General features: G+C 47.6%; 3 protein-coding genes across 4 annotated transcripts in view; 2 read left to right on the top strand and 1 right to left on the bottom strand.

The window, feature by feature from the left end:
* Positions 1–6,797, top strand: part of KLHL18 (kelch like family member 18) — a 47,561-nt gene extending 40,764 nt beyond the window's left edge. The window contains exons 7-10 of one of the 2 annotated variants that reach the window (XM_081163707.1): positions 701–938; positions 1,577–1,681; positions 2,527–2,638; positions 3,953–6,797. In XM_081163707.1, the coding sequence (XP_081019833.1) occupies positions 701–938; positions 1,577–1,681; positions 2,527–2,638; positions 3,953–4,339 (842 nt within the window). In that variant the 3' untranslated portion in view covers positions 4,340–6,797. The remainder of the gene's footprint in view (positions 1–700; positions 939–1,576; positions 1,682–2,526; positions 2,639–3,952) is intronic. The other variant, XM_081163708.1, reaches the window with a different exon arrangement.
* Positions 1–27,230, bottom strand: part of LOC308569544 (uncharacterized protein) — a 201,715-nt gene that overhangs the window by 65,439 nt on the left and 109,046 nt on the right. The window lies entirely within an intron of this gene.
* Positions 16,630–26,490, top strand: LOC308569715 (cathelicidin-4-like). The gene is made up of 4 exons (XM_081163971.1): positions 16,630–16,933; positions 22,022–22,129; positions 24,419–24,505; positions 24,984–26,490. The coding sequence occupies exons 1-4, from the start codon at positions 16,745–16,747 to the stop codon at positions 25,110–25,112; spliced, it is 513 nt and encodes a 170-aa protein (XP_081020097.1). The 5' UTR covers positions 16,630–16,744; the 3' UTR covers positions 25,113–26,490.

Raw genomic sequence — 27,230 nt, forward strand, 5'->3', positions numbered from 1 at the left:
TCACCAAATATCGCCGGAACAGAGTTTCCGGATAACCAGTCTGTTTTGTTCAATGCTTCATCAGCCAATCCTGATCAATTCTTCATCAGCCAGACTTGTAAGGATTAATATGAGAAGGATGCAGTTCAATTTCTTAACAAGCCAATCTTAGATAAAGGTAAAGGGACCCCTGACCATTAGGTCCAGTCGTGGCCGACTCTGGGGTTGCGGCGCTCAGCTCTCTTTATTGGCCGAGGGAGTCGGCGTACAGCTTCCGGGTCATGTGGCCAGCATGACTAAGCCGCTTCTGGCGACCCAGAGCAGCGCACGGAAACGCCGTTTACCTTCCTGCCGGAGTGGTACCTATTGATCTACTTGCACTTTTGACGTGCTTTCGAACTGCTAGGTTGGCAGGAGCAGGGACTAAACAACGGGAGCTCACTCCTCCACAGGGATTTGAACCACCGACCTTCTGATCGGCAAGCCCTAGACTCTGTGGTTTAACCCACTGCGCCACCCGCGTCCCACAAATATAAACAAATACAAACGCTGTAGAAAAAATGCTGTGGATCAGCGCTCATATGATACCAACATATGAAGGGGTTTTTTTGGAGGGGGGGAGTACTTTTAAACATTTTTTTCAGTTCATTGTAGATTATTTCCCCATACTCTTTTACCCTTTTACAAGTCCAGTGATGACCACTTTTTAAAACATGAGCAGCAAATTTCTATGCAGGCGACTCCCTGAACGTGGTGGAAGTCTTCGACCCCATTGCCAACCACTGGGAGAAGTGCCAGCCAATGACGACGGCCCGCAGTCGGGTGGGCGTCGCCGTGCTGAACGGGCTCTTGTACGCCATTGGTGGATACGACGGGCAGCTGAGGCTGAGCACCGTGGAAGTTTACAACCCAGAGACAGATTCCTGGTCCAAAGTGGGAAGCATGAACAGCAAACGAAGGTGAGTGAAGATAATAACAATAACAATAATAATAATTTATTATTTATACCCTGCCCATCTGGCTGTCTATTTTGTTTTTTTATTCAGCTTGTAAACCTCCTTGTGTGTAGCAATAGAGAAAGGCGGTATACAAATTAAAAGAAATGAAACAAAACGAAATCTCTGGTACTCTTGCAGCACTTAGAAGAGAAGCAAACCTTTTACAAACATATATGTGCCCACATCTTCCTGTATCTGTTAGGAAAATTCTCTGGGGGAATGTCAAGCTGGATTCAATAGTTTAAATTGGAGCCCTCGAGACTCCAGCTCCCATCAGCCTCAGCCAGCACGTCTAGTGGTCAGGGGTGATGGGAGTTGGAAACAGAGCAACATCTCGAGGGTCACAGCTTCCCCCTCCCCTGGTCTAGCTGGTACAAAGTCCAGTAAGGGCGGTACTGTCCCTCCAGTGGATCCAGAAGAGGTGAAAAGGAAGGCCTTCAGTGTTTTGTCATTCCCACAAGCTCACCAGACAGGCCAAAGGGTTCAGAACGAGAAAGCAGTAGAAACTGGGCCATAGCATTAGACCAGGGAGAAGTGGAGCCAACCTGTAAAGAAAGCTTGTTGCTGAAAGCAGTCTTAACACCTGGCGCTTGTTTCAGTGCCATGGGGACAGTCGTGCTGGATGGGCAGATCTACGTCTGTGGTGGATACGACGGCACCTCCTCCCTCAACTCCGTGGAGGCCTATTCGCCTGAGACGGACAAGTGAGTACATGATATAATAATAATAATTTATTATTTATACCCCGCCCATCTGGCTGGGTTTCCCCAGCCACTCTGGGCGGCTCCCGGCAGAATATTAAAAACGCGATCAAACATTCAAAACTTCCCTAAACAGGGCTGCCTTCGGATGTCTCCTAAAAATCAAAACAAAATAAAAAAAATCCTTCCAGTAGCACCTTAGAGACCAACTAAGTTTGTTATTGGTATGAGCTTTCGTGTGCATGCACACTTCTTCAGATACCTTCGTGTGCATGCACACAAAAAGTTCATACCAATAATAAACTTAGTTGCTCTCTAAGGTGCTACTGGAAAGAATTGTTTTATTTTGTTTTGACTACGGCAGACCAACACGGCTACCTACCTGTTTCTAAAAGTCAGGTAGTTGTTTTTCTCTTTGACATCTGATGGGAGGGCGTTCCACAGGACAGGTGTCACCACCGAGAGGGCCCTCTGCCTGGTTCCCTGTAACCCAGGCATAGGGGAACTCGGCCCTCCAGATGTTTTGGGACCACAACTCCCATCATCCCTAGCTAACAGGACCAGTGGTCAGGGATGATGGGGATTGTAGTCTCAAAACATCTGGAAGGCCAAGTTTGCCTATGCCTGCTGTAACCTCACTTCTCGCAGTGAGGGAACCGCCAGAAGGCCCTCGGAGCCGGACCTCCGTGTCTGGACTGGGGGTGGAGACGCTCCTTCAGGTATACTGTGGAGTATGTCTGGACATCTCATCCCTGCCTCTAGCAGCCCAGGCGCAAGGTGTGCTTCGAAGCCTTCACCTTAAACTTGGCTGCCACTCAGTTCATTTCATTTTCTGGTCTCTTGCAAAGGTGGATGGTGGTCACCCCGATGAGTTCTAACCGCAGTGCAGCTGGTGTTACCGTATTCGAAGGCAGGATATTTGTATCTGGCGGGCACGACGGACTGCAGATCTTCAACAGCGTGAGTTTTTTTGCTCTCCGCACCTCTTACCTTTTCCCCCATTGCGCTGTTTCTTTACTACTTGTGGTGGGCTGTGACATCCTTGTTTCCACCCTTCCGACAGGCCTGTCATGTAGGCCGGGCCAGGCAGTAACTTGATCCCACAACTTTGATACCGAAACGCAATGCGTTGGCTGTAGGCTTTGCACAGAGGCTCCAGGGCATGGGTCGGCAAACTAAGGCTCTGGGGGCTGGATCCAGCCCAATTGCCTTCTGGATCCGGCCCGTGAATGGTCCGGGAATCACTGTGTGGATTGGCATGCGCATTCTGATTGTTTGGGCTGCGCCATTCCCCCCCCCCACACACACACCGCGGCAGCACCTCCTCTCTCCCTCCTCCTGGCTTCTCCCCTGCAGCCAATCGGAAGCCCCGTCAAAAATTGGTTTCCCAAAATAGTTCGCAAACCGAAACAGTCGCTTCCGGGTTTGCGGCGTTCGGGAGCCAAAACATTCGGGAACTGAGCTGTTTGACTTCCAAGGTACCGTTGTACCTTCCTCAGTGAGTTGTGCAAACTGCTGCTCTGAAGAATGAATGAATGAATTTATTATTTCGGTCACAGACCAGTTCCAGCCCACATACAATATCAAGGAAGTCATTTTTTTTTAATGGCTCTGAATAATCCTTTTCAAAGGGTGGGCTAGGGAGCACTGGGGATGGGTTTGTGAAACCAAGGGGGCAGTGGGCCCCCCCAAAAAAGTTTGGGAAGGTGGCAACAGGTGGTCATGTGGGGTTTGTGCTTGCTTGCTCTCCTAATAATAATTAATAATAATAATAATAATAATAATAATAATAATAATAATAATAAATTATTTCTATCCTGCCCTCCCCAGCCGAAGCCGGGCTCAGAGCGACTTAACAATGGTAAAAATAACACAGTTTACATAAAATCATAATCAATCGATTGAAATACCGTGTATACTCGAGTATAGGCCAACTTTTTCAGCACATTTTTAATGCTGAAAAAGCCCCCCTTGGCTTATACTCAAGTGAGGGTCCTTTCGGGCTGCCTTTTCTTCCTCCGCTACTGCTGCCACCACCAGGTTTGTGGTGTGAACCGGCTTGTACTCGAGTCAATAAGTTTTCCCAGTTTTTTTGTGCTAAAATTAGGTGCCTCGGCTTATATTTGGGTCGGCTTATACTCGAGTATACACGGTACATTCTAAAATCAATTCAGAGTCGAATCAATGACAACCATTGGGCTAGAGTTCTATGAGGATTACAAAAGGAGGGGATCAGACTGTGCCCTAGCCTGACTCCTTCACCCTTCCTTCCAGGTGGAATACTACAACCACCACATGGCTTCCTGGCACAACGTTTCCAGCATGCTCAACAAGCGATGCCGTCACGGCGCCGCCTCCCTGGGCAGCAAGTTGTTCGTCTGCGGCGGCTACGACGGCTCCGGCTTCCTCAGCATCGCCGAAGTCTACAACTCCATGGCGGACCAGTGGTACCTGATCGTCTCCATGAACACCCGGCGCAGCCGCGTCTCCCTGGTGGCGAACTGTGGCCGCCTCTACGCCGTGGGAGGCTACGACGGACAGTCCAACCTGAGCTCCGTAGAAATGTACGACCCGGAAACCAACCGCTGGACGTTCATGGCCCCCATGGTGTGCCACGAGGGAGGGGTTGGGGTGGGCTGCATACCGCTCCTGACTATCTGAGCGGAGGGCGGGAGGTGGCACGAGCCTGCGGCGCCCGAAAGCCAGGACTTCCGGAGCCGGGAGCCTCGCCTCGAGGGGGTGATCTGCAGAGAGACTCTACTTCGACATCATTTCCAGGTGCTTGGGCCATTGTCATTTAGGAAGCGCACAAACAGCCCCACGGACCAGGGCCACGTGGCCGTTGAGCGAGGTCCCGCAGTGTCACGAGAGTTTGGAGATTTCAGGCTGTGTGAATGAAGCCTCACCTGCCTCTTCCTCCTGGGCTCTGCCAAGCTCCTTCCGTGCCTCCGCTGATGCTGCCTTGGTCCCCTTGTGATTGTGCCGTGGGTGTAAGTCTGCTTAGGTCAGGTGGGCTTTTCCTAGGAGTAATAAGACACTTCTGTCGTCGTGCCCCTTAAAAGCTTGAAAGGGAGCTCCCTTCTCATCCAGGGCGAGGGCAGCACGTTGGCCAGGAAAACACCCACCATCTTTTATTTCGTGGTCAACACAGAGGTGCAATTATTCCCTCTCCCCAAGGAAAAATGAAGTCAGTTTCTGCAGAGAAACACAGTTCAGGAAGAGTCTGCCCCTTCCTACACCTGGCCACTAGGTGGCGCAAATGCACATGCAAAGCTCTGTTTGATGGTTTCGTCTCCATTTGCTCCAAAGGCAAGGATAGTTCCCCTCTAGTGTTCTAGCTGCGTGCAGAAAGCAAGAAAAGGCTCTCGTGTCTTCAGAAACAAAAAGATAGGGCCACAGTGCAAGGAAGGCTTCTCAGCCTTTGCCACCAACACACAGCTCAGGAGAATGCCATGGCATTACAGGCTCTGCGGAGCTTTTTGGATGAGGCTTGCATCCCTAAAGTTCCTGGAGAGTTGCACTTTTGCATGCCAGAGCCTGTTGGCCGTGGGAACTATTCAGACGCAAAGCATTAAGAGGGAGCGTGTAGCATAAGGGGGCCCAATCCTGTCTCTGATGAATTCTGAAACAGCAGTAGTTGGCTTGGCATCGTCAACACATCCATACAATTTCCTGGAAAAAAGATGTTTCGGCTGAGCACCGTCCTTCCCACAAAGTTGTTCCTGCGCTGCTTGCGGCGACTGTTCACATCAAATCAAAATTCTCATCCCCAGATCTGAGATTTTTGTTTAGACAGGAAATGCTCTTCCGCTTAGGGCTATCTTTGGAGACACACAAGCCTTAAGCAAAAAAGCGTATCTGATTTCTGACAGGGAGGAACTGTGACCACGTCCTTTTGTTCTTGGGGATTTTGAGCTCTCAGATGGTGGCAGTTTGTGCCCTGCAGGCTGTCGGGTGTCTGTTTTGATAGCTGTTGTAGGACATCCATTGTCTTGCTGTGGAGAGTGAGAAATAGCAGCTTCTAAGAGTAAATGGGAGGTTTACAGATTTATGAGCGAGGGGCAAAACGGCCAGGGAGAAACCTGTGAGTTAGGATAAGTATACACAACCAATTCTTACGGGGGCAACATTTCCTCATGGTGGTCCTTCCTCATCCCACCCACCCCCCTTAAAATTATCACCTGTTTATCAGCACAGGGGCTACTTGGTTTTCAGACCAACACCTTCCTTACTCAAAATATAGCTTCTACTCTGTCCTCCATCTATGCTAAGCACTATCAGGTTGCCAAATTTCAAGCTGGAAAAAGCTGCGTGTCTTCCCTCTCTCTCTCTCTCCACCTTTCAAGGAACTGGTAGCATCAAAGCCAAATCGAGGTACTGTCGAGTGTGTGTGTGTGTTTTTTTTCAAAACCACTGTAGTTTAACACAGTGGCAATGAGTCAGCTCTGCTGTTCCGCCTCCATCATTCTTCTGTCTGAACATTACATCACTCCAGTTTTGCACAAAGATCGAAAGGCCAGTTGGGTCCTCTGAACCCCCCCTCCCCCCCTTAAGTTAAATGGGCTGTGCCCCTATCCGTAGGTAGCTTACCTGTTAGAGCTGCTCCCATTTTAGACCGACTCCTGCCACCTACATTCCCGTTGGGGCAAGAGAGATTCCAACACCCGATCTTGAAATGAGACGTTTTCACACAAGTGGCTCAGAGGAACTTAACTCAGTTGCAAGACTTGCGAGCTGAAAATTGCAGAGGGAGCGAGTGTTGAATTAACGTACGCTGGATGCGCTTGGGATTTCCGTAGCCTGTGATTTTGTGCATGCCCTTCATCCATGAACAGTATTGTGAATTTCCATAACTGCCAGGAGAAAACCGATTTGGGGCAAGAAAATCGAAACGGCGACGAGAGTCCTGGATCGAGAAGGGGCTTCTGAGCATTCCGGCGAGCCTTTCCGTATAAACGTAACAAGGCCATCCACTTGTGTCAATGTGAAATCATGTACTTTAAAAAAAAAGTGTTGTCCGTTCTTGTGGTGGTTGGTGAAATCCGAGGCAGAGTGAAGGTTAGTTGACGATACCTCCGCTCTCCCTAGCCCAAATATATTTAACTTGAAAGAAACTTTATTTCTCTGCTGCTCGGTCATTCTTTCTTGTTTCGTGAATGTGGCTTGCCTTCGGCGTATTTTGCCTGCGTTTTCTCCCTAAGCCAGTTTACTGAAATCCTTTTGCGGGGTCATTCACACGGGTTCAGACGTCATAGAAATTACATGGCTATAGATTGCATGGGTGGCGCTGTGGGTTAAACCACAGAGCCTAGGACTTGCCGATCAGAAGGTCGGCGGTTCGAATCCCCGCAACGGGGTGAGCTCCCGTTGCTCGGTCCCTGCTCCTGCCAACCTAGCAGTTCAAAAGCACGCCAGTGCAAGTCGATAAATAGGTACCACTCCGGCGGGAAGGTAAACGGTGTTTCCGTGCGCTGCTCTGGTTTTCCAGAAGCGGTTTAGTTATGCTGGCCACATGACCCAGAAGCTGTACGCCGGCTCCCTCGGCCAATAAAGCGAGATGAGTGCTGCAACCCCAGAGTCGGCCACAACTGGACCTAATGGTCAGGGGTCCCTTTACCTTTAGATTGCACACTCGTTTTTCCATAACTCCAGGTAAATGAACATTCAGGGCCCTAGTGTACATTCTCCTCTAAGTGTGGAAGTTCCTCTGTATGGCACAGCTGTTTCCCCACCTGGTCCAAACTAGGCTTCATCACTGCCCTTGTCCATGTTCCCACCACCACACCTTGTCCAGTGACACTTGTTCCTGTTTTGAGCGTTCACTCCCAGATGTGGGGTCTTCAGTTCCCATACTGAGTAGCAGGCTTGGTGCCCTTCAAGAGAAGATCTCAAGGTGCTACTTCTCTGTAAGGTAAAGGGACCCCTGACCATTAGGTCCAGTCATGGCCGACTCTGGGGTTGCGGCGCTCATCTCGCTTTACTGGCCGAGAGAGCCGGCGTACAACTTCCAGGTCATGTGGCCAGCATGACTAAGCCGCTTCTGGGGAACCAGAGCAGCGCATGGAAATGCCGTTTACCTTCCCGTCCGAGCGGTACCTATTTATCAACTTGCACTTGGATGTGCTTTCAGACTGCTAGGTTGGCAGGAGCAGGGACCGAGCAACGGGAGCTCACTCTGTGGCGGGGATTTGAACCGCCGGCCTTCTGATCGGCAAGTCCTAGGCTCTGTGGTTTAACCCAAAGTGCCACCCGCGGCCCATTACTTCTCTGTAGTGGACCATATATCAGATGGGGTCTGTCAACCTGGGAAGGTATCTGTCACAGTCCGGTTCATGGGCGATCAAAGTCCCGGCTAAGGACGTCGGAACTGGGGGCAAGATGGGCAGGGTGGGAGCAGGAACGGGAGTCCACAAGCCAGGAGTCAGAAAGCCAAGAGTCGCAAGGGTCAGAGAGCCGGGAGTCAAGAAGTCAAGGGTCCGAGGATCAAGAGTCAAGAAGCCAAGGATCAGGAAGCAACGATCCCACAGCCAGCTTTTCGCAGGTGTGTGCCCAAAAAGCCAATCCGCAGGTCGTTGTGAAGGTACTGTATTTTTTCCTCCATAGGACGCACTTTTTTCCTCCTAAAAAGTAAGGGGAAATGTCTGTGTGTCTTATGGAGCGAATGCCTACGGATGGCAGGGGGATCTGCTGCAGTCGCGAGCAGAGGATCCATGGTTCCCCTTCCTTCCCTCCTCCGTGGCTCGCTTTGAAGCAGCCAAGTGGGAGAGGAGCTGCTTACATGGGTGTAAGTGGCTCCTGTCTGGTTGGCTGCGTTAAAGCGAGCGTGCTCTCTTTCCCTCCTTCGCTCCCCGCTCAGCTGGCTGAATAGCAGCAAAGCTTTTCAGCTCGCTGAGCCGGGGAGGAGCGAGAGAAGGAGATCCCACTTGCTTTAAAGGAGCAAAGCAGGAGAGGAGAGGAACCACTTACACTTAAAGCTACCGTGCTCTCTTTTCCTCTCTCCCTCCAGCTCAGCGAGCTGAAAAGTCCATCTCCACACACCCCACGCGTGCTCCTTATCAGTGTTTTTCCTTCCCTCCCCACTTAAAACGTGGTTACAAAGCACGGATCCACATGCATTCTCAGGATTTTTGCATTGGGCTACCACAAACTCACCGTCAAATCACATGTCTGTGGCCACAGTATGAACCACAAAAATCATACATCCACTGTTTTGTTCAGAATACTTTTTTTCTTGTTTTCCTCCTCTAAAAACTAGGTGCGTCTTTTTGTTAGGTGTGCCTTATGGAGCGAAAAATATGGTATGTTCATACTGTCCTCTGGTACCAAAACCAAGCCACCCACTTTCAGGCTCTCACACTCTCCAGGCAACCGTGTTCAGCAGGGATTGGACTGAATGGGGCTTTTAAGAACAAAGGGACTTTGGGAGGAATTGCAATGGGGCGGGAAAGTATTTCTTGTCTAAGGCAGCCTCTGACATTGCTGCGTAATAAGGAAGCCCGTGACCTTGTAACTCGATGGATGTGTCCCCTTTGGTGGTTACAGGTGTAGGGACCTGATGTCTTTACATCAACCACAGGACATGTTGTTGTTTAGTCGTTTAGTCGTGTCCGACTCTTCGTGACCCCCTGGACCAGAGCACGCCAGGACCTCCTGTCTTCCACTGCCTCCCGCAGTTTGGTCAAACTCATGCTGGTAGCTTCGAGAACACTGTCCCACCATCTCGTCCTCTGTCGTCCCCTTCTCCTTGTGCCCTCCATCTTTCCCAACATCAGGGTCTTTTCCAGGGAGTCTTCTCTTCTCATGAGGTGGCCAAAGTCTTGGAGCCTCAGCTTCAGGATCTGTCCTTCCAGTGAGCACTCAAGGCTGATTTCCTTCAGAATGGAGAGGTTTGATCTTCTTGCAGTCCATGGGACTCTCAAGAGTCTCCTCTGGCACCATAATTCAAAAGCATCAGTTCTTCGGCGATCAGCCTTCTTTATGGTCCAGTTCTCACTTCCATACATCACTACTGGGAAAACCATAGCTTTTACTATATGGACCTTTGTTGGCAAGGTGCTGTCTCTGCTTTTTTAGATGCTGTCTAGGTTTCTCATTCTATGTACCACAGTACATGGAATCATGGAATTATAGAGTTGGAAGCTTGAACCTCCCCCCCCCCCGATATCTTCTTGCCAACGTGGAACTCGAACCCAGAACCCTAAGGCCCATTTGAATGCATTGAAGTGCTTGATGCTGAAGCACGGAAACTTGAGTGGGGGAATAAAATCTGGTCAGAGCCCGGGTGGGGAAACCACCAGGTGAGCCAAGGGTTCAAGGGATGGAATAGGCATGTTGACATTTTTTTAAGAGTTTCCCAAGAGAATTCCTCAAAAGCAGCAATGCAACCCCAATCTCTGCTGGAAGAAGATTTCCACAGCAAGGAACCATCGACGTTAAACGCCTTGACTTCTAGCCAGAACCATAGCTGTCAACCGCCCCTTATTTGGCGGGAAACTCCCTTATCCCAGCACCATGTCCTGCTGCTGTCCCTTATTGATGATGTCCCTTAAATTTCCTGGGTTTCAAAGGAAGCAGCTCTTCTCCCTCCCTCCCTCCCTGCCAGTCAAGGAGGAGGGAGGCTCCAACTGTGTTGCTTGGCTGCCTTGCTCACCCAATAAGAACGACTGGGGGGTGGAGCTTGCATGCCTTGTGCCGATCAAGTCGGCTGCGTTGCCTGGGGACTCGCCTTTGCTCAGCGCTTCCCAGCGGAGAGGTGACGGTGGTTTTCCTTGCTGCATCCCCTTTGCCGGGTTGCTGCGCTGTGGGAACCACCGCTTGAGGCTTCGTTTGGCTGCTGGCTGGGCTTTCTGCCTTTGGCTCGGAAGGGCTCAGAAGTTGAACCTACCTGTGCTCTGAAAATCACTTATTTTGGCTGCTGATCCCTTATTTTCAAGGCTGCTGGTCCCTTACTTTCAAATCTGTAAGTTGACAGCTATGGCCAGAACCAGTTTGGCTTCCTGGAAATAAACACACGGGAGCTATTTTGTCAAAATGCCTTTGCCAGCAGTTCTGTGCACATGTTTGCGATGGATTAGTGCCAGAGAATGTCCTTTGCAAAGAAAAAGAGGGCAGGTCTTGCCTCGAGAGGCTTACAGTCTAGAAAGAAAAGGACCGCGGAGGCAACGGAGGAAAGGGAGCCTCTGCTTTGCATGCAGAATATCTGGAGGTGGAGCCGGGAGCAGGTCAGCAAGAACCCACACTGTGTCAGAGAAATTAACTCTCAGAGAAACAGGACAGCTCAGGGGCACAGCGACTCTTCCCGGTAGATCTTGCCCCTGTGAGGCAGTTGGGGGACGACGACTGAAGGTGGGCCTTTGGCCTGATCCTGCACTCAGGCTCTCCTTTATTCCCATGCACAGTCCCAGTCCAGGGCAGCTACTCTCTGCTAGTTTTTTTTAAAAAAATAAAAATAAAGGCTACGCAGGGAGAAATCACACTGCCAATGTCAGCCTCTAGTCTGGCCCTAAGTTATCTTGAAATAATAATAATAATAATAATAATGATGATGATGATGATGATGATGATGAAAGCTGGACCATGAAGAAGGCTGATCGCTGAAGAATGGATGCTTTTGAATTATGGTGCTGGAGGAGACTCTTGAGAGTCCCATGGACTGCAAGAAGATCAAACCTCTCCATTCTGAAGGAAATCAGCCCTGAGTGCTCACTGGAAGGACAGATCCTGAAGCTGAGGCTCCAAGACTTTGGCCACCTCATGAGGAGAGAAGACTCCCTGGAAAAGACCCTGATGTTGGGAAAGATGGAGGGCACAAGGAGAAGGAGACGACAGAGGACGAGATGGTTGGACAGTGTTCTCGAAGCTACCAGCATGAGTTTGACCAAACTGCGGGAGGCAGTGGAAGACAGGAGGGCCTGGCGTGCTCTGGTCCAGGGGGTCACGAAGAGGCGGACACGACTAAACAACAACAAGAAGAAGAACAATAATAATTCCTTCCCCTCAATTCCTTCGTCCAAGTCATTTACAAAGACACTGGGCCCAGGATAGAACCCTAGGGCACACGACTTGTCACTTTCCCTCAGAATGACGAGGAACCATAAATGAATAGATTTTGGGCTTGGTCAGCCAACTCGTTACAAATCCACCTAACAGGTACCTCATCATCCAGCACACATTTTACTACCTTCCATGGGTGAGGGCAGGGGGGGGGGCTAATGTCCTGTCTATGGGGTATTATTCTTACCCGCAATTTCCCAAGAAAAGCTCGGCAACTTTGGCTGCTCCCCCCCCCAAAAAAAATCCTGGCTATGCTCATGTCACCTTCGCTACAAGGATATCATGGGGGATTTTGTCAAAGGCCTTCCTGAAATCAAGATACACGCTACACAGCATCCCCCTGATCCACCAAGCTTGTAACTCCATGAAAAAAGGGGGAGATGAGATTCATCTGGCATGACTTGTCTGGCATTGCTCAGTCTGTAATAATAATAATAATAATAATAATAATAATAATAATAATAATAATAATAATAATAATAATAATAATAATAATTTATTTGTACCCCGCCCATCTGGCTGGGTTTCCCCAGCCACTCTGGGCAGCTTCCAACAAAGATAAAAAATACATTAAAATGTCACACATTAAAAACTTCTCTGAACTGCAACATGGCTCTTTAAATTGGTGTGTCTCTCCCCCCCCCCCAGTGAGTAAAAACTATGGGGTGCCCAGGGGGCAAACAAACCGGTGTGGCTTGATTATTTTCTTTCACGTTTTATTTAACGGCAGAGAGGAAATACCACGTGTTTTCTCTCCTTGCGTGAACTCTGCAGACTTTGATCTTGTGTGCTTCGGCTCCGAGGTTTGTTTGTTTTTGTAGGAAGAGGCCTTGTAACTCTGCCCAGGATTTCCCAAAGAGAGGAGCGCATAAAGTCCTTTGATGCTGACCTCCCAATTTTGAAATTTGTCTTGAATTTTGGAAGAAATGGACCTTGTTGTAAATAAAATCTGCCCAATCTGCCCCCTTTCCCTTATGGGGTATCCAAGAGCCCATATAGAGTCCTTACGTAGGTTCCCTATTGGTAGGAGAAAACAACAGAGGCCAACCAGAGAATATTGAGAAGCAAAGCAGCTAGTAAGCCTGATCTTTATTGATCTGTTGCAACAGGGTGCTCCCCTCACACGGAGGAAAGGAGGAGGAACCCAAAACCCAGGTGTGCCTGCCCTTATATAGACATTTTAAATTGCCCGCCCTGAAGTCCAAGACCACCCCCGGACACATCATACCTACATCACAGAAAGGGCGGTCTACAGCAGAAATCTGAGTGCGTTGTTTATCTCCTATCTGGCAGGTTACCTGTTAATGCTTACTTGATTGGATTGCCTGGGGAGCCTGGCCAGTCTTTTGTAATGATAAATACTTAGTTCCTGAGCCAGGCCACAGGCTCACCCTATTCAAACACAGACGTACCCTTAAGACAGGATTTGTGAAGGAAAAGACAATGGGGAGGCTTTTCCATTCTCCTTTGACCTTGCAGAGAAAACATTTGGTCCGTTTGGGAATCAAAAATGGTTCCAGGTCGGTCTTCCTGTGCTGATCTATGTACATGCTTGGTTGGTACATTAATGAACATTTAATATATACCTAAGACCTTAAAATTCTTATCGCAACCTTAAGCTTTATCAGAGAGACCTCGATGTATCTAGAAGTGCTCTTAATCTATTCATGTCTCCTAAATGTCTTTTCTCCTGGAAGTTTTTCACAAAATCACAGACTTGTAGAGTTGGAAGGGACAGGGAGAATCGTCGATTCCCACCCTCCACAACGCAGGAATCTTCCATCCAATGTGGGGGTCAAACCCACAAGCCTGAGATTAAGAGTCTCATGCTCTGCCGAGCTATTCTTATCGCAACATAAATATTACAGCACACTCGCAACTCTCTGGGAATTTCCAGGAACCCCAGGGGGCTGACATAAAAATCAGTTTCGTTTCTGACAATGTCGCCGGAGGCTTGCTGGCATCTGAAATATTTTGTGTGTTTACAAATATACCCATTGTGGATAACCATGGTCTGGTGGGGGGTCCTGAATCGGTCAGGGGTTCGGAAATTCCCATGATCACCAAAAGCTATTGAAAGAAACATAAAGACGGATGCCAACAAATTGTGGATAGTACTAAACATCTTAAAAAGCAGAGACATCACCTTGCCAACAAAGGTCCGTATAGTTAAAGCTATGGTTTTCCCAGTAGTGATGTATGCCATTCAAGGAGTGTGCGCATGCCACGTCATGTGATTTATTATGCAAGGTGAGGCTAACCTGACCCACCCCCAATATTTTATTCAAGTTGGCACCCCTGGGTGAGAGGGTTTGTCTGTGTTTGAATAGGGTGACCCTATGACCTGACTCAGGAACTAAGTATTTATCATTACTAAGTATTTATCAATGACAAACCTATGACAAATCTAGACAGCATCTTAAGAAGCAGAGACAACACCTTGCCAACAAAAGTCCATATAGTTTAAGCTATGGTTTTCCCAGTAGTGATGTATGGAAGTGAGAGCTGGACCATAAAGAAGGCTGATCGCTGAAGAATTGATGCTTTTGAATTCTGGTGCTGGAGGAGACTCTTGAGAGTCCCATGGACTGCAAGAAGATCAAACCTATCCATTCTGAAGGAAATCAGCCCTGAGTGCTCACTGGAAGGACAGATCGTGAAGCTGAGGCTCCAAGACTTTGGCCACCTCATGAGAAGAGAAGACTCCCTGGAAAAGATCCTGATGTTGGGAAAGATGGAGGACACAAGGAGAAGGGGACGACAGAGGATGAGATGGTGGGACAGTTTTCTTGAAGCTACCAGCATGAGTTTGACTAAACTGCGGGAGGCAGTGGAAGACCGGAGTGCCTGGTGTGCTCTGGTCCAGGGGGTCACAAAGAGTCGGACATGACTAAACAACTAAACAACAACAACACTAAACAGTCCAACAGACATTTCCAAGTTAAAAAAGTGTATGCATTTATATGCAGACCACCCAAACAGATGCATTTTTTGGCGGGAGAACTGGATTGCAAAATTCAGAGAAAGGCAGATTTCAAGGAAACAGCTGTGTTCTGCTTCAAATGTTGTCTTGAAAAATGCAGATTAGGCCGATTTGCCTTTAAATGAACCAAAGCAACTTCCCCCCAAATCTCTAACATTACCACAGACGTGAAGCACATATTGCAGGTTTCTCTTCTCTCACACACACAACCCCACCCACCATAGCCGTTCGGTGGTTCACAACTGCTTCTAAGTTTCTGACTTGAACAACAAAAAAATAGAGATTCTCTGAGCATGTGCAGTTTCATGTTTTTATGCTCCCTGAAACACTGGTACCATGACAACTGCAGCAATAAAACAGAGTTTCCCTCTGCTGCCCTGATGCTGACCGCTTTTACAGCGGTACCTTGGTTCCTGAACGGCTTAGTTGTCGAACAAATCGGCTCCCGAACGCTGCAAACCCAGAAGTAAGTGTTCTGGTTTGTGAACATTTTCTGGACGCCAAACGTCCGACGCAACTCCCGCTTGAGTTCAGGAAGCTCTTGCAGCCAATCGGAAGCCACGCCTTGGTTTTCGAATGGTTTTGGGAGTCAAACGAACTTCCGGAACGGATTAAGTTTGAGAACAAAGGTAACCAATGTAGTTGGAAATAAACTCCATTTTGCTGCAGGAAAGGAGAATATGTTTCTCTGGTAAAAATAATAAAACAAGCCTCTGTAACCATATACGTGCCCAGTAAACTGCTTAAAGGTAAAGGTACCCCTGACCGTTAGGTCCAGTCACAGACTACTCTGGGGTTGCGCACTCATCTCGCTCTATAGGCCGAGAGAGCCGGCGTTCGTCCACAGACAGCTTCCGAGTCATGTGGCCAGCATGACTAAGCTGTTTCTGGCGAACCGGAGCAGCGCACAGAAGCGCCATTTACCTTCCTGCTGCAGTGGTACCTATTTATCTACTTGCACTTTGAGGTGCTTTCAAACTGCTAGGTTGGCAGAAGCAGGGACCGAGCAACGGGAGCTCACCCCATCGTGGGGATTCGAACCGCCGACCTTCTGATCGGCAAGTCCTAGATCACAGCGCCACCCGCGTCCCTATTCTGCCTATAAAACATTTTTTCAAATAAGGAGGTACCCTGTGGCCAGCCAGCCCCATATTCCCCCTGGCATGCCCATGCCAACCTGTTTCCTGTTTCCTGCATTCAATACCTTTATGTGGCTATTTGTCGGCCCTCCAAGCTGTGGGGGACGCAGGTGGTGCTGTGGGTTAACCCACAGAACCTAGGGCTTGCCAATCAGAAGGTCGGCGGTTCGAATCCCCGCGACGGGGTGAGCTCCCATTGCTCGGTCCCTGCTCCTGCCAACCTGTCAAAGTGCAAGTAGATAAATAGGTACCACTGTGGCGGGAAGGTAAACAGTGTTTCCGTGCGCTGCTCTGGTCTGCCAGAAGCGGCTTAGTCATGCTGGCCACATGACCCGGAAGCTGTACGCCGGCTCCCTTGGCCAATAAAGCGAGATGAGCGCTACAACCCCAGAGTCGTCCATGCCTGGACCTAACGGTCAGGGGTCCCTTTACCTTTACCAAACTGTGGGGCCCTGGACACCAGCTCTGAGCTCCACCCGAAGCTCCACTTCTTTGTTTGGGATCTTCTGGAAGCCTGCAGCTGAGCTAGGAAGGGAACAGATTCCCTGCAAGCGGTGCCCTATATCCGTATTGGGGTACCATGTTTATCCAGTTGCATAAAGATCCCTTTCCAAGAAATTGGCTCAAAGAGCAGAAGGAAGCTCTCTTGTATCTGCTCCTATAGAAACTGAAAGCCTTGCATGTTATCCTAGCTTAGCGACGCACGTTCCCAAGTGGATTCACTGTTTAGGTTTTAGGAGGATGTGGGTGGCTGGAGTTTTCTGCCAAGTGGATTGAGCAAGTTCACGTCCTCCCGCAGTTTGGCTTTTGATCTGGGGCTTCTATCTCTGTCCGGAGACTAGAGAGCAGGGCAGCAGAATTCTCTTGCTCAGACAGGACAGAGGATAGGCTATGGCGCTCCTCCTGGTAGGGGCGATTTTGGGGACCCTGGGAATCTCCACAGCAACACTCCCGGGCTCAGAATCCTCCCCGGCGCTGCTCCCCAGAAATGTAGCCAGGATGGCCGTCGAAGAATACAACCAGGAATCGGGCGGGCAAGCCGTTTTCAGGCTGTGGAAGATCAGAAGCACGCGCAAAACAGTAAGTATGATGGGTTCGATTCCCTGAAACGTCCTCCTGTTCAGGGATGGTCAGATCTGTCACTTTCAGTTTATTTCCATTGCTCATCTTTCCTTTTTTTAAAAAAAAATAATTTTATTGGCAATTTTATTTACAACATAACATAAACACCCCACCCTCCAATACAGAAATACAATAAGCATAACATACAACAATACAAACAACCAAATAAAAGACTTCCTTTATCCTGATTCTGGCCTCCTTACTTACTTCGTATAAGCTGTTTCCTTTATGAATAATTATTAAGATTTTTCTAATTATAACTTAAATATCCACAAAGTTTCCTGCAGACATTAATCGGAACAAGTCCAGGTATGTATTTTAGGGCACTGTTTTGTGAAGTATTCTCTGCGTTTTCCCCATGCTTTTTGAAACTCTTGTCTGTTGTGATCTCTAATGGCCTCTGTTAATCTAGCCAGTTCAATAAACTCTAACAGTTTGTCTTGCCATTCCTTTTTTGTTGACACAATTTCTTTTTTCCAGTTCTTAGCAGTTAGGATCCTTGCCGCTCCTGTGGCATAGAGGAATATTTTCTGATCTTCTCTTGCTATACCTGTGTCCGTTATCCCTAGTAGAAAAGCTTCTGTATTTTTCATAAAGTTATACTTAAACATTTTTTCAAGCTCATCATATACTATATTCCAGAAGTTTTTGATTTTTTCACAGGTCCAGCAAATATGTATAAGTGTCCCCTCTGTTTTACCACACCTCCAGCACAGATTTGTTTTTGTCTTATACATTTTAGCTATTTTGGTAGGTGTTAAGTACCATCTATAAAACATCTTGATTAGATTTTCCCTCAATACTAGACAGGCTGTAAATTTCCAGTTCTTTTTCCATAGTTCTTCCCATGCACATCTTTCCAATCATACCTTCAGTGCCCCAGATGAAAATTCAGCACTTTAGTGCCAATCTTTCCTTATTTGCACATTTCCTCTGTTTCTCATTCTTCCCGTCTTAATTTCGGTTATCCATTTTTTGCAATAATAATAATCCTGAAATTTTTATCGTCACTTTAGTGCAAATCTCTCCCAACAAAGCATATTTTGCAAAGCAATTTCCTATCTTTACAACAGAAAGTGCAAGGACAACATGCAAGCTTGTCTTTCTAAATAACTTTTGACATGGATGTTAGGATCCCAGCAAGGGAAAAACTGGTGGAGGGGTATACATTTGTCTTTGCACTATAAGAACTTGTAGACTTTGGCTTTGTAGACAGTGTGTTTCCAGAGGGATGGAGGGTCGAAAAAGCTTTTATGTCAACTGGAGGGATTTTATTTCCACGTTTCCACGTCACCATCCATGTCAGCTCAGGGAATATGGATGCCTTGATTTATTTTGGTGTGTCACGATTTCTTCCTCTTATTACTTACTGTTTGTTTGCTTTGTATCTGGCGTGGTGTAATGTCCTGCTACTACAATTTTGGGTTGTTAGTAATGGTCATTATAGAATCTTAGAACAGCCATCTAGTCCAACCCCCTGGGATGTAGGAACTCCTGATTATGTCGCAAGGGGAAAAAATTGTTTAAAAAGGAATAGGAGTACAGGGGAAGGGTTGGGGGGGGGGTAAGGACAGGAACCAAAAAGCTAATGCACATTAATGGTTTCAAATGCAGAGGGAAGGGGCAATGACCTCATTGTATTTTAAGCCACTTATATGAACATACCTTTAAATTCAAACAGATTTTCTAATCCTATGAGACTTTCTTTGGATAAATAGAATGATACTTGGAATGTGGGACGCGGGTGGCGCTGTGGGTTAAACCACAGAGCCTAGGACTTGCCGATCAGAAGGTCGGCGGTTCGAATCCCCGCAACGGGGTGAGCTCCTGTTGCTTGGTCCCAGCTCCTGCCAACCTAGCAGTTCAAAAGCACGTCAAAGTGCAAGTAGATAAATAGGTACCACTCCGGCGGGAAGGTAAACGGCATTTCCGTGTGCTGCTCTGGTTCGCCTTTAAATTCAAACAGATTTTCTAATCCTATGAGGCCCTGATAAATCTGTTAAGTGTTCACATCGCCGAATATCTTTTTCCTGCCTTCGCTTTTAAACAGCCCCCGTTAAACTCTCCGTAACTCCACACAAAGAGCAGCAACTGAATTCCTGTTAACGCTTTGTTTATGCTGCTTTTATCAAAAATGCAACCATTTCCCTGGCGCTCCAGCGACTCACTGGCTCGCTCATTCCCTATTGCCAAAAACTTACGGGGAGATTCTGGAGGAAGACTGCCTGGGGCCCAACTGAGGGAAGAAGTCCTTTTCCTGTTCATCTTATGCATCAGCTAGAAAATGCTTCAGAACTTTTCCTGCATCCCTCCAAAAAGATAGAGGGAAAGACTGTAGATTGCAAGCTCCTTGAAGGCAGAGACCTGCCTCTCTGTCAGGAGCGAGCCAGCAATAAATCACACACAGAAAGTGGAGTTAACTCTTTATTAGAAGAAACTGTTGGAAATCAAGCCTTTATCAGGAGAAACTGGCAACTCTCCCAGGCACCCGGCTTGGTCTCCTGTTGACCTCCCTGTCTGCTTTCCTGGCAAGATCCAGGCAGAGGTCGCGATAGGCGATCCTTCTCAGTGTGAGAAGAACACACCACTCTTTCCTGCCCCCCCGGGCAGGGGAAAGAGATAGACAGAAACGTATTTACATGCCTTTATTTCTGTCTTTGCAGCATTACAGAAAACATGACTGCTTTCTTCAAACTCCAACAGCCGAGAGACAAACTCCTCCTGTACTTCCTGTACAGCTCATATTACACTCTGAGCTAATTAATTCCGGTGCCCTCTGCACTGTCCCTCTGTTTCCCACGGAACAGCCCCAACATTCCCATTATGTTTTGCTTTCAAGCTAGCAGTAGCTCACGACTGCATTGCTTCAATATCGTAACAGAAACAAGATCTGCTGAGGAGTGCCGGGCCTAATGTTGTAAACAAAACCTGCCCTTTTTCCCTTATGGGGTATCCAAGAGCCCATATAGAGTCCTTACGTAGGTTCCCTATTGGTAGGAGAAAATAACAGAGGCCAACCAGAGAATATTGAGAAGCAAAGCAGCTAGTAAGCCTGATCTTTATTGATCTGTTGCAACAGGGTGCTCCCCTCACTCGCAGGAAAGGAGGAGGAACCCAGAACAATGGCGGGCAAGGCGCTATATAGACATTTTGAAATTCCCTGCCCTGGAGTTCAAGACCACCCCTCCATACATCATACATACATCACAGAAGGGGTGTAACCTAAGACCACCCCCCAGATATATCATACCTACATCACAGAAAGGGCGGTCTACAGCAGAAATCTGAGTGCGTTGTTTATCTCCTATCTGGCAGGTTACCTGTTTAATGGTCACTTGATTGGATTGCCTGCTTACTTGATTAGATACCCTGGGGAGCCTGGCCAGTCTTTTGTAATGATAAATACTTGTTGCTGTTGTTTAGTCATGTCCGCCTCTTCGTGACCCCCTGGACCAGAGCACGCCAGGCACTCCTGTCTTCCACTGCCTCCCGCAGTTTGGTCAGACTCATGTTTGTAGCTTCAAGAACACTGTCCCACCATCTCGTCCTCTGTCGTCCCCTTCTCCTTGTGCCCTCCATCTTTCCCAGCATCAGGGTCTTTTCCAGGGAGTCTTCTCTTCTCATGGGGTGGCCAAAGTATTGGAGCCTCAGCTTCAGGATCTGTCCTTCCAGTGAGCACTCAGGGATGATTTCCTTCAGAATGGAGAGGTTTGATCTTCTTGCAGTCCATGGGACTCTCCAGAGTCTCCTCCAGCACCAGAATTCAAAAGCATCCATTCTTCGGCGATCAGCCTTCTTGATGGTCCAGCTCTCACTTCCATACATCACCACTGGGAAAACCATAGCTTTAACTATATGGACCTTTGTTGGCAGAGTGATGTCTCTGCTCTTTAAGATGCTGTCTAGATTTGTCATAGGTTTGTCATTGATAAATACTTAGTAATGATAAATACTTAGTTCCTGAGTCAGGTCATAGGCTCACCCTATTCAAACACAGACAAACCCTCTCACCCAGGGGTGCCAGCTTGAATAAAATATTGGGGGGGGGGTCAGGTTAGCCTCACCCTGCATAATCAATCACATGACGTGGCATGCACGCACTCCTTGAATGGCAATGGCTATCAACTTTGGGGGGAGCAAAGCCCCCTCAAATATATTATTGGGGGGGGCAGTGTGGTGAAACACTCTGTCACAAGAGACCAGGGCCCTGCGGGATTTGACATCTTTCCGCAGGGCCTGCAAGACAGAGCTGTTCCGCCTGGCCTTTGGTCGGGGTTCAGCCAGACTCCCTTCTTTCTATGGGACCCTTTATGTAAGTCGCCTCCTTGGCTCTTTGTATCGCCCCCCCCCCCAGCACGGGTGGCCGGGCCTGGTGAACTTTTAATTCCTTGCCCCTGCTGTTATGATTCATGGGTTCCCACTTAGTTTTATTTTGATTTTAAATGTGGTTCGAATTGTATTTAAACTAATCATTTGATTTTGTGTTTTTAATGTCTTATATATTTGGTGTTAATACAATCATTTGATTGTATTAAACTAATCATTTGATTTTGTGTTTTTAATGTCTTATATATTTGGTGTTAGCGGCCCTGAGGGCAGGGTATTATTTTTATTATATAAATTTTATTAGTTTTTTAACATACCATTTTCAGCAATAATTAAACATACTTTTACATCTTATTCAAATTTTTTTTACTTCCATCAGTCCTATCTGAAAATTTTCCAATCTAATCTCTCAGTACGCATTTCTTATCTTCCCTATTACATTTCAAACTCCGTCTTTTTCTACTTTGTAACACTTTGTATATTTCTCCTTACAAAACGTCTTGCAGTCCTACTAGCGTAATTTGTCGATTACAGTCGCTCTTCAAATAATTCATAGACTTCTTCCGATCTTCTGTAAATCCCGCAGGTTTCTAATCCTTCCTGTCATTTTGTCCCGTTCTGCATAGTCCATTAATTTTGTCTGCCATTCTTCTTTCGTTGGAATTTCTTCTTGCTTCCAACTTCATTGTTTATTTATTTATTTATTATTCTATTCCATAGAGATTTGACTGGGGGGTTCACTTCAGCATGGACTTCACCATCAAGGAGACCCTCTGTCAGAAAACGGGCAAGTACAGGATTGGAGACTGCAAATACAAACCGAATGGGGTGAGTGACAGGGTTGGGCTCTGGTTCGAATACCTGGTGCAAGTGGTCCTGCCTCCAGATGCTGCTGTTGTTGCTAAACTGGAAAACACCCCCCCATCATTCAGTTTGTAGAAACACGACACACACACACAACATACGAGACACCTCTGTTATAAATTCATAGAAAATCAGCCGTACATTAGATCTGTACCGTTCCACTTTTATTTTACACCATGAAGGAAGGGCTATCAAAGGGGGGAGCCATATCCCCCCAAGCGTACCAACAGGTCCGCAGCGAGCCCTACCCAGTTGGCATGCCAACCTTGATGGTCCTAGACAGAAGATCATCACACTCACACTCAAGGATCTGCATATGGAAGTGGATTCAGTACGGACTGAAACCAAGGACCAGCCCTTCCCTCTGGGGGCAGGAAACTGCGAACTCCTCTTTGTCCTCTGGAAAGTACTCATGGGGAGGGGGAAAGGAGGAAACGGACGGGTGACAAGACACTCAGGTTACCACCACAACTCCTCCCTCAACCCCTCCTCTTTGTGATGTGTCAATGACGTCGCCTTAGGAGTGTAGCATGGGGAATTAGTAGCTGATAAAAGTTGGGGTCTTCTTTTGTTTGTGGCTTCCATCTTGTTTCACCTGGTGGCAGGTGGGAGTCCTGTTGCGACAGTCTTCAATAAAGACCAAGCCTACTGGCTGCTGTTTTGCTCTGGTATTCCTGGCTGGTGTCCTTGTTTTTTATCCAAGGGAGCCCTCAGATTTCTCCATCAACAAAACTATAACTCCCATTGTCCCTGGCCATTGGCCACATTTGCTGGGGCTGATGGGAGTCCAACAGCTTCTGGGGGGGCACAACGGGGGGGTCCCTCAAACTGGCAGAGGAAGGTGGGTGTAGGCCACCATGGGTGTCATCCCTGAGGAGGGGGGTAACATTGCCATCCCGCCCCCTGGATGGATGGTGGCTAATGGATTGAAGTTGAATCCTGACAAGACAGAAGTACTGTTTTGGGGGGACAGGGGGCGGGCTGGTGTGGAGGACTCCCTGGTCCTGAATAGGGTAACTGTGCCCCTGAAGGACCAGGTGCGTAGCCTGGGAGTCATTTTGGACTCACAGCTGTCCATGGAGGCGCAGGTCAATTCTGTATCCAGGGCAGCTGTCTACCACCTGGTACGCAGGCTGAGACCCTACCTGCCCGCGGACTGTCTGGCCAGAGTGGTGCATGCTCTAGTTACCTCCCGCTTGGACTACTGCAATGCGCTCTACATGGGGCTACCTATGAAGGTGACTCGGAAACTACATCTAATCCAGAATGCGGCAGCTAGACTGGTGACTGGGAGCAGCCGCCGAGACCACATAACACCGGTCTTGAAATACCTACATTGGCTCCCAGTACGTTTCCGAGCACAATTCAAAGTGCTGGTGTTGACCTTTAAAGCCCTAAACGGCCTCGGCCCAGTATACCTGAAGGAGCGTCTCCACCCCCATCGTTCTGCCCGGACGCTGAGGTCCAGCGCCGAGGGCCTTCTGGCGGTTCCCTCATTGCGAGAAGCAAAGTTACAGGGAACCAGGCAGAGGGCCTTCTCGGTAGTGGCACCCGTCCTGTGGAACGCCCTCCCATCAGATGTCAAAACGATAAACAACTACCTGACATTCAGAAGACATCTTAAGGCAGCCCTGTTCAGGGAAGTTTTTAATGTATGATATTTTAGTGTTTTTTGGTTTCTACGGAAGCCGCCCAGAGTGGCTGGGGAAACCCAGCCAGATGGGCGGGGTACAAATAAATTATTATTATTATTATTATTATTATTATTATTATTATTATTATTATTATTATTCACCGTGGGCGGGGCCTCCCTAGGACACTCGCGCCGCCCCCAGGTGCACAGCTAGCTCTAGCTCCGCCTCTGGGTCCTCCTCTTTGGTCTAGAACAGGCACGTCCAACAGGTAGATCGTGATCTACCGGGAGATCACTGGACGTTTGTGGCAGATCACCAGTAGATCACTGTCTCCCCCCCCAAAAAGCTCCCCTTAAAAAAGCTCAAGAACTTTGACCTGAACCCCTAAAAATGGGCCTTCTCCTTCCTAAAAACCTCAAGAACTTTGACCTGAACCCCCTAAAACAGGGCTTTCCTCCTCGTCCCTAAAAAAAAACTCAACAACTTTGACATGAACCCCCAAAAAGGGGTGTAGATCACTGCCAGTTTTTAACTGTGAGTAGATGGCAGTCTCTTGGGGGTTGGCTACCCCTGGTCTAGAAGCTCAGAATGAATCCTGACCCATTTTCCTCCTCTCCAGACCACCAGGGATTGTTCTGCCGAGGTCTCAGTACATAACTTCATGCAAGACTCACCGCTGACGTCTGTGAATTGCCACCCGTTACAGGTGAGCTGTTTGCCAGCTGAACTGGGACCATAAATGGTTTTACTGGGAGTGCGAGGCTAATTTAGGATTGCCATATGTCTGGAATCTTTCTTCTTTCTTTCTTTCTTTCTTTCTTTCTTTCTTTCTTTCTTTCTTTCTTTCTTTCTTTCTTTCTTTCTGTCTTTCTTATCTTTCTTCTGCCCTTCCTCCAGAGATCTCAGAGTGGTTCACAACATACAGACCCTCCGAGTGTCCCTATTTTCCAGGAACAGTCCCGGATTTACAGAAGCCCAGTCCCAGTTTCTGAGTTCATCTCGGAATGTCCCTCTTTCCCTTAGGAGGTTCCTATTTTCCTCGGAGAAATGATGGAGGGTTTGAACGTATCGGGTGCTTTGATTCAATCCCTGCGCTGCCTGTTTAGTTTGTGTTTTTTATCGCCGAACGGAAGCGGAAGAAGACCTTTGTTGACTCTTCCTCTCGTTCTTCCGAATCTTTGCAGGAAAACAACCCCAACAGCAGGAACACCAGACCCCAAGCGATGGAGGCCGCCCAGCCCAGAATATTTGTGGAGCAGTATTTCCCATCTTCCTTTTCTACTGCAGCTCTGACAGCCCCCGAAGAAGAGTAAAAACACCCCTTGCCCTCGTCCGCCAAGCTGAGCATCCCTCTCGGAGTTGGAACCTTTCCGAAATCGCTTTGGTCCCATGGACATTTGATTTTCCGAACTCATTTGGCTGGTTAGAATATTACTGTAGACTCGTGCTATCCAAATATTATTGTTATTCTAGGATGCCTCTGAGGTTTCTGGGTGTTTTAAATGCAGTGGTACCTCGGGTTAAGTACTTAATTCGTTCCAGAGGTCCGTTCTTAACCTGAAACTGTTCTTAACCTGAAGCACCACTTTAGCTAATGGGGCCTCCCGCTGCCACCGCACCGCCAGAGCACGATTTCTGTTCTCATCCTGAAGCAAAGTTCTTAACCTGAAGCACTATTTTTGGGTTAGCGGAGTCTGTAACCTGAAGCGTCTGTAACCCGAGGTACCACTGTGTTGCCTGTTAGCAACATACAAAGGGACCGCTTATAGACGCAGACTTTCTTTGGATAAATAGAATGATACTTGGAATGTGGGACGCGGGTGGCGCTGCGGGTTAAACCACAGAGCCTAGGACTTGCAGATCAGAAGGTCGGCGGTTCGAATCCCCGCGACGGGGTGAGCTCCCGTTGCTCGGTTCCTGCTCCTGCCAACCTAGCAGTTCGAAAACACATCAAAGTGCAAGTAGATAAATAGGTACCACTCTGGCGGGAAGGTAAACGGCGTTTCCGTGCACAGCTCTGGTTCGCCAGAAGCGGCTTAGTCATGCTGGCCACATGACCCAGAAGCTGTATGCCGGCTCCCTTGGCCAATAAAGCGAGATGAGCGCCGCAACCCCAGAGTCGTCCGCAACTGGACCTAATGGTCAGGGGTCCCTTTACCTTTACCTATTAGCAACGTACAAACGGACCGCTTATAGACGCAGACTTTCTTTGGATAAATATAATGATACTTGGAATGACTTTATGCAAAATATACGAGCTTTTTGATAAAGGAATTTGTATCGGGATAATACAACTCTCTACATTTGTATACTAATGTGTGGAAACGTAACTGAAAATTTTAATTATTTTTATATTCGTTCACTTTTCCACCCTCTTCACCGCTTTTTTTTTTATAAGCGAAATTCTTTTAATAAAATATCAAATAAAAATCTAAAAAATCATTGATTTTCTAAACTCATTTGGCTGGTAGAATATTACTGTAGACTCTTTGTATCCAAATATTATTAGTATTCTAGGATGCGACTGAGAGGTGCATGTGCTTTAAATGTTGCATTTTTCCAACACCACTGAAAGAGTTTGACAGTCATTCTGGTTCTCATAGACCAGGGTTTTCCCAACTTGAATCTTGTGGGTCGTGGCCTGAAATAGTGGCTGCTTTTAATCTTAGTGCAATAAATACTTTTTACAACTTTGGGTTTCGTTGGTGTCTTGTAACGCTGCCTCGGTACCTGCAACCGAGCAGCAGAAAGGTTCAATTTTTACATTTTAATGTGGTCTCAGGTGGCAGATGCGATGATGTTTTGCCACAAATTGCCCGTAAATTGCTTTGAGTGACGATTACAACTCGGTTTGCAGGTTCCATCAGAGGTTATCTGCAATAGTCACTCATGGAAACCTTCAATAAAAATGAATAGTAATAATAAAACACCTTTTGCAGCTACCTTGTGGCAAACCAACTCCAAACCCGTTGCCAGGATTAGTTAATCGTTAATCCAAGGGTTATGTGGTTGTTATGTGGTTTGCTTAGTCGAAATAAGAAATAATACCATTGCCTTATGTGTCAATAATGATCCAAGACTGGGTGTGGCAACAAGCCAACATTTCATTGACCTGCTCAGTGGCAAAATGCAAACTCAGCCGTCCCACAGATACTTGCCACAATGGACTTTATCATTAGAGCAATTAAAAAATATTCAGTTATATCTGACATTGCTTAGGTGACAATGTTTTTAGAGCTTGTGAAGCAATATCCTACAACCAGACGGTTGGTGTTCTTGCTGTGAAGAGTTTTGTAAGTACTATAAATACTTTGACAAATTCCACATGACTAGGGAGGCAGAGTAAAATTGTCCTGGATTCCTCCGGCGCACTGGTTATAAAATGAGCAAGTCTGCGGTTAAAATGCACACGGTCGACGGGACCCAAAGAC

Source organism: Podarcis bocagei, assembly GCF_964188305.1.
Source record: "Podarcis bocagei genome assembly, chromosome: 12".
Classification (NCBI taxonomy): domain Eukaryota; kingdom Metazoa; phylum Chordata; class Lepidosauria; order Squamata; family Lacertidae; genus Podarcis; species Podarcis bocagei.

Coding starts and splice junctions, on each gene's coding strand:
- LOC308569715 (XM_081163971.1), top strand. CDS start 16,745: ATGGCGCTCCTCCTGGTAGGGGCGATTTTGGGGACCCTGGGAATCTCC. Junction 22,130..24,418: donor GCAAATACAAACCGAATGGG/GTGAGTGACAGG, acceptor CCTCCTCTCCAG/ACCACCAGGGATTGTTCTGC. Junction 24,506..24,983: donor TGAATTGCCACCCGTTACAG/GTGAGCTGTTTG, acceptor GAATCTTTGCAG/GAAAACAACCCCAACAGCAG.